Here is a 12,647-nt window from a genome sequence, read left to right on the forward strand (position 1 = left end):
TAGGCTAAACACACCTGATCAGGTAATCGGCAGCAGATAAGACAGGATTTCTGTAGAACCAGCAGGAGGCCCTCGAGGCTTTGAGTTTGACCCCCCCTCCATCACTGAACCGTTTCACTCCCCCTCTGTCTGCTGCTTCCTGATTGGCTGATGAACGTTTGTGGGTTCCTCTCTGTCATTCTATTGGTCAGAATCAACATTCTGGCTCTGATAGATCTGTAACATCGACGTAATCCTCTTTTTAAAATATTAGTTTGTTTGAGATGACTTGGCCTGGGGGGGGGGGGGTCCTTAACACTCCGCTGGATGTTAATCTGCAGATTTTAATCTGCTTCATCTTTACTATCATCTTTTTAAAATATCTTTTTAGCATCTCTCCGTAGACAACAGATGACAAACAGCCACTGGGTTATTTCAATGTCCACTATGCCAGAGAAATGAGTAAAATTAATGTTAACTTTAAAAGGCAACATTAACACATAACTACAGATGATTTGAACTCTTGTTGGTTTTCACATCAATGATTCTCTATTCTCCAGAAAGAGTAACAGAATCCTCAGATTTCCTTCATTTAGCTCCAGTCATTTCTGATCAGCATCACGTCCAACGACAAGAGCTGACCGGACACCCTTTCCCACAATGCATTGTTTTGTAGTCATTAAGGCGGCTTGCAGCCATAGACTATATAAAATTACTGGACTGAGCAACCCCCCCTCCTTCCGTGTTCCATATAGGAAGTACCACTGGGTTCCAAAAAGGCCAAAGTCCCATTGACTTCCATTGAGAAACAGACAGTTATTTCTCAGTCATTTTATATCTCAGAATAATCATTCTTCCTCTGCTGCTTTCTGATTAACTTCTTTTTTCTAATCCTAATTTTTTTAAAAAGATTTTTTTCCATTATCACAAGTTATTAGAGTTATAAATTGACCAATCAGATGGCTCAATAAGCGTTTGTGGGTCTGACGTCGAACGTCTGGGGGGTTTGATTGACAGATGACGGGTAGCGCATGTGAAGTAACAAGCTGCTGCGTGAGGGGGGGCGCCGTTCTGCAGCAGCGTCACCCAAATGCTCCTTTTATCTCGACTAAAATGAATAAATGTAAGTAAATCCCAAAGGACCGCTGACAGAATCAAATGTTGGAATGGTTCTCCCTCAAAGGCTTCAACAATGACTTGTACAATTCTCTCGTTATTAAACTAGAAGCTGTTAACATCCGCGGTCTCGTGGTCGAGGCGTGGAAAGAGGCGGAGACTCACAATAAACTCACTCCTGATTGGCGACAGTACTTCCTGTAGATTCATGACTCAGCTATGACTCAGACCAATCGCTGGAGATGGGTTCAGACGTTTGCAATATGGCGATAACAGTTTCAGGAATTGACGGTGAAAGCGGCGGCCTACTTTCACGAGGAGAGGAAGTAATGCATTTCCAATGGGGGACCTCATGGCTCCAGAAGTCCAGTATTTTTACAGTCAATGGTTGCAGCCAGCACAGCGTCAGATTTCCAGCTACACCCGCCAGAGTAGGCATCCTGCACCCGCCTTGGTCCAGTACTCACTGACAGTCGATGGGGGGGGGTCACACTCAGTCCAGTACTCACAGACAGTCGATGGGGGGTCACACTCAGTCCAGTACTCACAGTCGTTTGTGGGGGGGGGGGCAGACGGACCGCCTGCTGCCCCAAAGGTCATGGCGAGAGGCGGAGCCACAGACGAATCCACCGCTGTCTCAACAATGACGTGATAGGTGGGGGGTGGGGGTCACTTCACACACAGAGCTCAGTTGTGAAACTTTATTGATCAGGCGAACATCAAACTCTCAACAGGAAGTAGAATCCACTTCCTGTCACTTGACTTAAATATGTGCTTCAGAGGTTTACAGCAATAAGTTATGCTTTACAGTGTTATCGTTTCCACGGCAACGGACGTGTCCGAACAACACAACGGAGCGGACCGCCAGGCCCGGCGCTACAGAGATCATCGTTAGCATCACTGTGATTAAACGCTATGAGGGCGGGGTCATGCAGGAGGCGGAGCTACGAGCAACGAATAATCATTTAGTGGTATAAAAAGATAAAAAGTTTGATCTGAAAGTTCAAGTCGCTGCAGAATCAGCAGGAAAGCGGCGCCGTCACACGGACGTCACGATGTACGAGCCGCGCTCGCCCCCGCGCTCTCCGCCACTTTCACCACTTTTGGGGTCCCTCTTCTTGGTGACGGGAGTGGGGATGAGCGAGGGTCTGGAGGCCGTGCTGGTGGTGGGGGGGGAGCTGACCTCGGCGCCGCCCTTCCTTGGGCTGGGCGTGTAGTTGAAGGGGCTGACGCGGGCCGCCACGGCGCCGCCGCGTTGCTGCAGCCGCTGCGCCGGGCGCTCAGGTGGCGGCAGTCTGTCGTCGAGCAGACTCTCACAACTGCGCCGCAGGTTCAGATTGGAGGAGGAGGAGGATGGGATTTTGGAAGGGGTGGGGCTGTCGATGACGGGCGGGCCTTTGGTGGAGCAGGAGGACGGCGAGCGCGGGTTGTTGACTGGACAGTCTTCCAGGCGGACCCACACGTCCTCGGCTCTGTCGGCGTCGCTGCAGGCGGCGGACGAGTCACTGCCGCTCTTCGCCTTCCGCCAAGCCGCCTTTGACCTGGCAGCGCCCTCCTCCTCACTCCGCCCCTTTTCACTGGACTCGGATGACGCTGACAGGACGGAGGAGGAGCTTCCCGTCCTCTTCCAAGTACCGACGTGCGGCAGCGAGGTAGAGTGCTTGCCGGCGCTCGCCCCCCCGCTGCTGTTCTCTCTCTTCCAGGTGCCGGTGCGGCTCAGCCGCGATGAGGTCACTTCCTGCGGTCGTGACGGGCTCTCTGAGTGGGAGCGGCTGACCTCGTGGCGGACCCTGGTGGGGAGAGGCAGGGCGGCTTCAGGGCTGATGGGCGACTCCAGCGTGACGGCGGCGGCGGCCGAGTCCTCCAGCTTCCTCTTTAGCGTGGGGCTGGGCGCCTCTTTGATGAAGGTGGACTGGCGGACCAGCCCAGGCTTCTCAGGCTCCGCCTTCTGCTTCTTGGGGGCGGCGGCCACCCTGGAGGCGGACTCGCTCCTGGGCAGAGCGGTGGTCTTGTGCGTTCCGCTGTGCTTGCTGGCTTTGGCGGCGGAACTGCCAGGAGACGCAGTGCGCGGCAGCTGGGACACCTTCCCTCCTTTCTGATTGGCTCCTGAGGACGGCCGCGAGAGCATGGAGTCCTGAGATGACCCGCCTCCTTTGTCGGCGCTGTCACTGCCTCCGGAGGATCTGGGTTTGCTCCGCCCTCTAGCAGCAGGCTCCGCCCGAGGCCTCCCAGTGATCAGACTGCGGTACACCTTCTTGCCGCCCCTCAGGGCCTTTGGCCCCTCCTCCTCTCTTCTCTTGGCGTCCAGCGCGGTGAGTTCTCCCGCCTTCAGGATTCTGGGGCCGCAGGGCGGCTCCTCCCGGGCCTGCTCTTCGTCCTCGGGATTGGTGCTGGCCGTTGGAAGGTGAAAGGGCGACCCGACGGACTTCAGGGACAGGACCGAGTCCGAGTCTGAAGAAGGCTGACGGGACAGCGAGGAGGCGGCGGCGTTCAGGCTGCTGACGATGGAGTTGGCGCCTTCTTGAATGGCCTTCCAATCAAAGGACTCGGAGTCGGGGGAGGTGGGGGTGTGCGGTGCTTCGGACGTCTCCTCCTCCACCACAACGCAATCAGCTGCAGGGAGCGCGACTGGAGCCGCTGTGGGCGTGGCCTCCACAGGCGAGGCCGCTGCGGGCGCAGCCGCCTTCTTCTTCTTCTTGGGCATGGCGGAGCTGATGCACTCCTGCAGCAGGTCGTCCTCCGAGTCGATGCTGAGCGAGCTGAGCGAGGAGTTCCTGGAGAAGCAGACGGGCGTGTCCTCCACGTGGAACGCTTTGGGGGTGTAGCCGCTGGCAGGGAGGGGCTTGGACTCCACCTGTAAGAGAAAGCAGGTGACATCACCTTCACTCTGAGCTTAGGACTGATGCATTGTGGGAAAGGCCTGAGGCACACAGCTCATCTGTCAATCACACGGCCTGCAGAACAGAACCTGATTGGTCCGTCTACAGCCCGCGTTTTTACCCAGCATGCACCTGTGTCCAGGAGAATTTGTGACCCCTCAGTGGAGTCAAAATAAAGGTCAGAAGTCTTTAATAAAAGTACAAATTTGATAAAGTCACCTTTAGAAGTTTATTTTGATCTTTTACTGCATTAAAATGAGGATTTTAGCAGCAATTATTAGATTAAAAAATCACTGCAATTAAATGGATTAATGATAAATTAGATTAATTAGTTACAGGTCACGATTAATAATTCAACTAAAATTGATCGCATGACAGCGGTGACCCAAACAGAAGAGCCTGCAGTAGACGTGTGCAGCGTCTAGAGCTGCCATGATGAGTCGATTATTCGATTAGTCGTGACTACGTCGACTCTTAAAATAGTCGACCACTAATTTGATAGTGGAAGTGGTTTTTTGTTGTTTTTTCCCTTGTGTTTATCTCAAAACTACGATGCACTTTGTAAAGCCGGTCTGCTGTTCTCTTTGTCACACATGTGCAGTAGTGCTGATCTGGTCAGTAGTGATGTCACGGGAGGTTCTGGGTCTATCAGAACAACACAGCAATGGAGCTTGAAAATGGAAACTTAAGAAAATAAAAGAAAAAAAGTGTTCAATGCAATCTCTGCAAGGCAGAACAGTATTTATTTAAAGGGTAACCAACTTTTTTTGGCTGTTGACATCTATAAATGGGGCGTTATATGTACTGTTTGTTGCCAAATTAAAATAAACTTGTTTAATTCATGAAAATAGTCTAAAACCATCCGTGTGCTGCCATCTACAGGTTGAAAAAAGGTATTGCAATTGAATTTTGTGATTGGTCAACTGGAGTAAGTCTCAGAAGTGTGACGTCACAATGCTCTGAGCTCCAGTGTAAAAGCCCCGCCCATCTTTGGTTCTGTTATGGTTGGTTAGCGTTAGCATGGCTCATAGGTCTATTACCTTGGACGTTGGAGATCAGAGGTTGCAAACGGTCCTGGTGATGGATTTGTGTTGGTTGTCTGGATTGTTTTTTTTTTTTTACCATGTTAGCTTTTATGCTAGCAGTATTTACCACTCTCAGGCTCTGGTCCCCTTCGGACCTGGGCCAGCAGCCCCACTGTCGGGCATTACAAAAGCTGTCTTGATTATTTCTATATTTTACTGGATTAATCCTTGACTATTCGCTGCTATAGACAGACGTGCGCGCGCACAGGCGCCATTGCTATGCATCGAGAATGCAGCTCTTTCAATGTAATACATGGAGAAATCAACCACAAAAATCCGGCTAGCTCCCTCATTTCTGATATTCACAAAACATGGCTCAAATTAAAGCTTAATCATTGATGTCGTGGTATATTTACATTTTTATTATCTCTAAAAACTAAGCTGTAAATAGTGCAAGAACTGCACCATCTGGTGTTACAGGTAACACACTGCTGTCAAATGAACAGATTTTTCCTTTGTGCAATAATCTATAGAACTGAGCTTGTAAATGCTGATTAAAGGAGGATTGATGAAGTTCAATGGGATGACTGGCTGATAAACTTGACAAAGTGATATCCTATTAAAAACACCCCAGAGTGCAGTATAAAGAACAGAATAATAATAACACTCTCTAACACACATACAAAAAAATGCATAACAAAACAACTAGTAAAAATCTACCATCATGAAAAAGAAGAAACTACATATTTTGTTATTTTAGCATTGAAGTTCTGTTCAGGCAAGTTCTGTGGAGAAACTTGTATAACTTTGCCCGGTACCACTCTCTCTCTCTATATATATATATTTGTTTGTTCTTTAATTGAACGTAACAGAGACCACCCACTCTACATATTGAATAGGGGTGTGTATTGGCAGGAGTCCGGCGATACCAAACATATCCCGATACATGCCTCACAATACGATATGTATTGCAATATTTCTCAGTACTGTACCAAAACCATTTCACTTCATTTTTAAGAGTATGACTTGAATTTAATCTACCTGAATTTTAATGTCTGTCAGTGAATAAAATGGTCAAATTAATTGTATTTAATAATCACAGCATTACAGCGACTGTGTCTCAAATACAAGTTACGTTCATCCAGAAATTCATGCTGCTTTTCTTTTGGTGAATTTCAAGATATTTGTTTTTAGGGGAACAGTCAATGTTGTCTGATTTCAACAACACAATATTTTTCAATATAAGAAAAAATACTTTGAATGAATGTGTTTTAACTAATAGGTTTCTAAAAGTGTGATTACAAGATCGCTAAGTCTAGCATTTAATCGGTACATTAACCTGAACAGGCGCTTCAAAAATGAAGGAAATAAAAAGCAGATTCTTTCCAGAAACATTTCAGTGTGATGACAGGATGAACGAGGATAACATGCTTTATTTACAGGACAGTCAGCGCTGCAGCTCAAGTAAACGTGTATTTCACTGCTAATCGTTTCCCTTTTTCAGAGCGTTGTCTACATCCCTCTGATCCATCAGGTCTCTGAACCAGAATCTATAGCTGTGAAGTTCAGCCGACAGCATTTTGATGGAGGCTCCGTGCACGAGCCGCTGCAGCTCCACTGCTGCACTCGTTCTTATCTGAGCCGCTGCGATTAGATGATTCTGGCAGCAACGCGGCGCAGTTTCAGTTTAGTCCCCATTCCAAGTTCAAAACGAAGTAGTACATGTCTCATAACAACTAAAACCGCGAGGCTGACTGAATATTTAACAGATCTTGTTGTTGTTTTGGTCGCGGTGTGGAGCAGCTCAAAGAGGCTCACGCCGGGGTCACACTGGACGCGGAAGCGGCGCAGAGTCCGCTCCGCTCTCCAGGTCGCACCAGACGCGACGGTCGACAGGCGCTTCTGCTACAGCTGTTGCTTTTTTTTTTGCCATCATGGATAATAAGTCATGAACCAGGATATCACCCTGTGTTTCTGCTAAAAGAGGATGGTCTCTGCCCCTGTTGACACAGACCCCGCCCCCCAACTCCGCAGCTCACTTCATTGATCTGTTTGTGCGTGCGTGTGCGTCTGTCTGTTTTGTCGAGTGTCTGCCCTGCTTTTTTTCCTCCCAGAACCCTGCAGCCCAGCACAGCCGCTCCAGAGATCTGTGGTGTCCGGGGTGGGGGCTCTGTGTGTTTTGATCGTATGCATATTTTCATCTCTACAGTCTGTTTAGACACAAAAACATGATCTCATTTGTCAATCTCTGCGGTTTATTGTGAAAAAATAGTTCTATTTTGAAAATAAACCGTATTTTCTCATGTATTTTGATGCATCTTCCTGCCAGTATTGACGCGGAGCGCTCGCGTCTCGCGGCAAAAATAGACCAGACGCCAAAACGTTCCGCGGCACTGCGCGGACCCTCTGCGCCGCTCCGCACCTGGTCTGAACGACGCCATAGGTTAACATGGCCGCCGAACGGACTCCATTCCACGCCGCGCAGCGTCCGGTGTGACCCCGGCGTCAGAGCGCTCTGCTGCCAACTAGTGGTCGGAGGTTGAAGTGAAAAAAAAAAGCCGGACGGTGAAGGACGCTCATTAAAAATTCAATAAATATCACGATGGCAACATTTTATATCAATGCAAGTATCACCAAACGAAATATCGCGATATCAATATATTTCCTACACCCCTAATAAACACAGAATAGATCCGTTGTTAGGGAAGGAGCTGCAGCCCAAAACTTTAACCTTTAACTTTAAAGGGTGTTTTTGAGGGGGTTTTAACAGGGAAAGGACTTTGTTACTAAACTTTATCAGTCATTCATGCTATTAAACATCATCAATCTCTTCTTTCTGGTCTTGGGTGACGAGTATTTATAAGCTCAGTTATATAGACTTTAGCACAAAGGTAAAATCAAGAATCACGGATATTTAGAAGCTGTTCATTTGACAGCAATGACTTACCTGTAGCAGTTTCTTGCACCATTTACGGATTAATCTTTATAGATAATATATATTTAAATATACCACAAGATCATTCACATTCTAAGATTTAATTTGAGCTATATTTTATAAAAATCAGTTTAGAAATGAAGGAACTAGCCTGATTTTTGTGGTTGATGTCTGCATGTCCTCCATTGAAACACCAGCGTTCTGCTATCATGACTCAATGCATAACAATGACGCCTGCACGCGCACGTGCACGTCTCTGTCTACAGCAGCAAATAGGCGAGGGCCAATCCAGTAATATATATCAACATTGCCCCTGGTGGACGGTTGGTGCTAGTGTTCAGCAGCCGAGCCGCCACTACAGTGTGAATGTGAATGAAGAGCTCTTTGAGGAGTCTACAACATTAACCATTAGCCAATCAGATTGCAAAGCTCATTCAAGTCTTGTTTTAATACTAGATAAAAAGTGAAGGAGAAAAGCTGCAGGAATCCTTAAAGGCTTTAATTTAGTCAGCAAATACGTGGAGTTTAAAGTTAGTGATGGTTAAGATGTGTGTTAGTCGATTAGTCGACTAATCACTAAAAATGAAAATCGACTTTAATGGTCGACTATTAAAATAATGTTTTGTGGCAGCTCTCCCCCAGGGGGCGGTTCTTTGGTGAATCTGACCAACTGGAACCCACCTTTGCAGGAGGAGGAGTCTTGGCGGCGGCGTCCTGTGGCGCAAATTCCTTGTTGTTGTTCTCCTGGTCAATGTCGCTCAGCGAGCTCAGCGACGGGTTCCTGGAGAAGCAGACGGGCGTGTCCTCGATGGAGAACTTCTGCTTCTCGTCCGCCGCCGTCGGACCGGCGGCTTTTGGCTGCGGGAAGACGGCTGCGGTCTGCTGCTTCCTCCTCCTGCCGTCCTCCTCCTTGCCGCCGCGCTCCTCCCCGTCCTTGTCGGCGCCGTCCTCTTCGTCAAAGTCCAGCGAGCTGAGTGAGTCGTTGCGTGAGAAGCAGCACGGCGTCCCCTCGATGGGCGTGTAGTGGCGAGGGGAGTCGAAGGCGAAGCCCGGCTTGGCTTTGGACGCCATGGAGCTGCCGTACGCGGCGCGCTGGGAGATCGGCTTCACGGGGGACGTGGGCTTCTTCTTGAGGGGCGGCGCGGCTGGCGGGGGGGCAGGGGGCCCCTGTTGGAGCTCGGCACCGGCTGGAGCTCTGGCCGGTTTCCGCGGTTTGGCTTTGGGCATGGCGGCGCTGATGCACTCTGCCAGGATGTCCTCGCCGTTTTCTCCCTCTGGAAACCCCGCCCGCATCCTCTGGGTGAGGGAGGGGGCCGCGGCAGGGGCCGCCGCCTCCTCGTTGGGGGGCGAGTCGATGGTGAGATCGCTCAGGGACGTGGCGGTGGAGAAGTTGAGGGGCGTTCCCTCCACACAGTACACTCGGGGAACCTCCTCTGCTGGGGGGGGCACCACCTCCTTTCCCCGGGGGGGCGGGGCCCGCCTCTGGGGGGGCAGGACCTTGTAGACGGGGAGCTGGCTCTGCTTGCGTGGGGGGGCGGGTTTCTTGGGTTTCTGGGAGGACTTGGGCATTGCCAGCGTGATGCACGCCACAAGGATCTCGTTGTCGTCGTCGTCGGACTCGTTGAGGGGGGGTTTGGGGGACGCCTCCGTCCTGGCCCCGCCCTCCTCCTGGCCCGTCATTTCTGCAGCGATGAAGGGCTCGTCCAGACTCAGCGCGCTCAGACTGGATGCGCAGGAGAAGCCGTGTGGCGTGCTCTCTGTGGCGAAGTGCAGCAGCAGGTCGACGCCGTCTGCCGCCTGCTTGGCTTTGTCCTCCTCCTGGGTCTTCGGGGCTGGCGGCGGGAGGGGCGGGGTCTTGGCGCGGCTCGGCGGCATGGTCTGACCCGGGCTGTCGGGAAGATCGCTGGGACTGACCACGCCGCTCGGCATGCCGCTGCACGGCTCGCTGGAGCGCACAGAGCTGGCGATGGAGGAGGCGGAGAAGCTGTCCAGCGAGCTGACAGATGTGCAACGGCTGAACATCAGCGGCGTCTCCTGAGCGTACGGCTGCTCGGGGGGGCTTTTGGGAGTCCTAGCGCCCGAGGACGAGGTCACGCTGTGGTGGTGGGAGTGGCCGTGGTGGTGGTGGTGACCTCTCCGTCCGCGTGAGGCCGGGGGGCCGGCCGTCTGACTCTCCGCCTCCTTTTGCTGCCGCTGCTCGCTTTTCTCCCGGACGGGTAGCGTGGGATACTCGCTGCCGCCGGGCGCCACGCCGCCACGCCCCTTCTTCTTGCTGTCGTGGCGGTCCTCCTCCTCCTCAGACGACAGAGACGACAGGGAGCTGCCTCTGGAGAAGCAGATGGGCGTGTCCTCCACGCAGTACGTCTGCGGCGACTCCTGGCTGTTCTTAGGGCGAGTGAGGGGGGGGCCAAGGGGGTGGGGCTTGTTGCCGGAGGAGGATGTGGGTGTGTCCAGCAGTGATCCGGCAGCTCCATCCTGCTTGAAGAGTGGTTTCCGCATGGCGTCTGCGCCGTACTTCAGGCTGTAGTCGATAGGCTGCTCTGGCGGGGGGTCGCCGCCATAGCTGGATGCCGTCGTGACCACATAGTGAGGCGGGGGGATAGACCCGTGGCAGCCAGCTGGCCCCGTTTCCGCGCCATCGCTTCGGCGCAGTGGTCCCTCCGCCTCGCAGTCGGCGCGGGGGCTGGGGCTCTGCCTGCCGGAGTTCAGCTGCTCGTCCGAGTACTTCAGGCTGTAGTTGATGGGCGTGTCCAGCTCGGCGCCGTCGTCCTCGGCCATGTGGTTGGCGCTGCGGATCTTGTGAGCTAGGTCGGCAGGGTACTTCCTGTAGACGCAGCACTTGCTGACGCCGCTCTCGTCAGAGGAGTAGAAGGGCTCTGATGACGGCTTGCCCCGGTTGCCGTAGCCATCGGCGCTCGTCACGCTGTTCAGGCTGTCGCTAGACGCCCGGACGCTGGGCGGGAACACCGAGCGGCCGTACGTGGCATCCTCGCTCATCCTCTTGGCTCCCTCGCCGTTCTTTGGGCTGGACAGGACTGGGGTGTTGGTGTAGGAGCGAGCGGCAGCACCGGCTGTGCCGGGGGTTCCGCAGCCACGCCCCTTCCTGTGTGTGGCCTTGGGGCTCAGGTTGTCGATGTTGTCGAAGGTCTCCGACAGATGCTGCGCGTCAAGCTCTTCGAACAGCGCCTTCTGTTTGCGAGCGTGCAGGGAAGGGGCGCCGGCGCCGGGCGACACCACGCTGGCGTCTTTGAACCGCGCCGGCCGGTTGGCCATCAGGTTCCGGAGCGCAGCGGCGCTGCCCATAGCGATCATCTTGTGTCGGGAATGGATGAGGTTCCGGAGCATGCCGACGGCGCCCAGCTCCCACAGAGTCTCCTGGTCCTTGACGTCTCGAGCAGACAGGTTCCAGAGCGTGCCGCAGGCGTTGGACACGATGGTCAGACTGTGAGACTTCAGGTGCTGCAGGAGGGTCGGCAGGCAGCCGTGCTCCCGCAGCACCTGCCTGCAAGACCAGCCACAGGGAGACGGTTAACCCAGCAGCGGGTCAGCGGGGCGTCCGGTCAGTGGAGCGCTTACCTGTGTGCCTCGTTGGTGGCGATGAGACTGGACACGTTCCGCAGGATCCCGCCGCCGCTCTCGATGATGGCCAGAGTGTTGGTGTGGCTGCGGTGATTCAGCGTTCCCACCAGAAAGGCCAGAGCGCCGTCCACTGCGCAGATGTCCGCTTTGTTCTCGGTGCAGTGTGCAGACAGGTTCCAGAGCGCGCTCAGTACGGACTTCAGCGTGGACTCCTGGAACACAGAGAACCGCGTCATCACGGCCCTGGAGCAGAGCAACCCATCGCCAGCGGTTTACCTTCTGCACGTCCAGAGCGCAGCCCATCAGAGCGCGCACGCTGCCCACCTCCCGGAGCGTCTTCTTACTGTTAACGTCAGCACGCCACGACAGGTTCCGCAGGACGCTCGCTATCACCTGGAAACAATAGGGCTTTTGAGATGACCAGCGGTGGGAAAGGCGGCTGAGATGCAGGCGAACACTGAGCTGGAGCGAGACTGAACCAGAACAGGAAGTGGGGGGTTTTCCTCAACGTTCCTCTAGGATCTGTTATTATGTCTTTCATGTTGATGTTTTCGAATGTCTCTATTGTTATCTTTATTGCAACATTGCCTTGGGGAACGAAGGTCACAGGTGAGCTTACCTGCTGCAGGTCTTCGCTCTCAGACTTCAGCTGAGCCACCATGGCTCTCATGCAGCCCTTCATGGAGCACAGCGTGGCCTGAAGAGAATACAGAGGAGAGACACTGAGACCAGATCCACTTGAGCCTCAGCCGCTCTTATAGGAAGTCTTACCTTATTGGCCACATCTCCAAAGGTGAGGTTAGTGAGCGCCATGCCGGCGTATCGCCGTAGAGTGACACTGTAGTGATCGCTGCTCAGGCCACACATCTCACAGTCCACCTGCAACAGCTCGGCCACAGCCTGCAGACCTCCTGCAAGGAAAACAACACCGTCAGGACAAGGTCCAGAGACCATCGACATGTGGTCCAGACCCCCAGAGAACATCAAGATGTGGTCCAGACCCCCAGAGACCATCGACATGTGGTCCAGACCCCCAGAGACCATCAAGATGTGGTCCAGACCCCCAGAAACCATCAACATGTGGTTCAGACCCTCAGAGACAATCAATATGTGGTCCAGACCCCCAGAGACCAT

General features: G+C 52.9%; 1 protein-coding gene across 2 annotated transcripts in view; it reads right to left on the reverse strand.

Annotated features, from left to right (window-relative positions):
- Nucleotides 1–1,782: 1,782 nt before the first annotated feature.
- The window catches only part of apc (APC regulator of WNT signaling pathway), a 32,155-nt gene continuing 21,290 nt past the window's right edge, over nucleotides 1,783–12,647 (reverse strand). For both annotated transcript variants that reach the window (XM_024261167.2, XM_024261168.2), the window contains exons 13-18: nucleotides 12,285–12,424; nucleotides 12,133–12,210; nucleotides 11,790–11,906; nucleotides 11,511–11,725; nucleotides 8,616–11,436; nucleotides 1,783–3,949 (exon numbers count right to left, since the gene is read on the reverse strand). In XM_024261167.2, the coding sequence (XP_024116935.1) occupies nucleotides 2,135–3,949; nucleotides 8,616–11,436; nucleotides 11,511–11,725; nucleotides 11,790–11,906; nucleotides 12,133–12,210; nucleotides 12,285–12,424 (5,186 nt within the window). In that variant the 3' untranslated portion in view covers nucleotides 1,783–2,134. The remainder of the gene's footprint in view (nucleotides 3,950–8,615; nucleotides 11,437–11,510; nucleotides 11,726–11,789; nucleotides 11,907–12,132; nucleotides 12,211–12,284; nucleotides 12,425–12,647) is intronic.

The sequence above is a fragment of the Oryzias melastigma genome, unplaced genomic scaffold, assembly GCF_002922805.2.
Source record: "Oryzias melastigma strain HK-1 unplaced genomic scaffold, ASM292280v2 sc00318, whole genome shotgun sequence".
Taxonomy (NCBI): domain Eukaryota; kingdom Metazoa; phylum Chordata; class Actinopteri; order Beloniformes; family Adrianichthyidae; genus Oryzias; species Oryzias melastigma.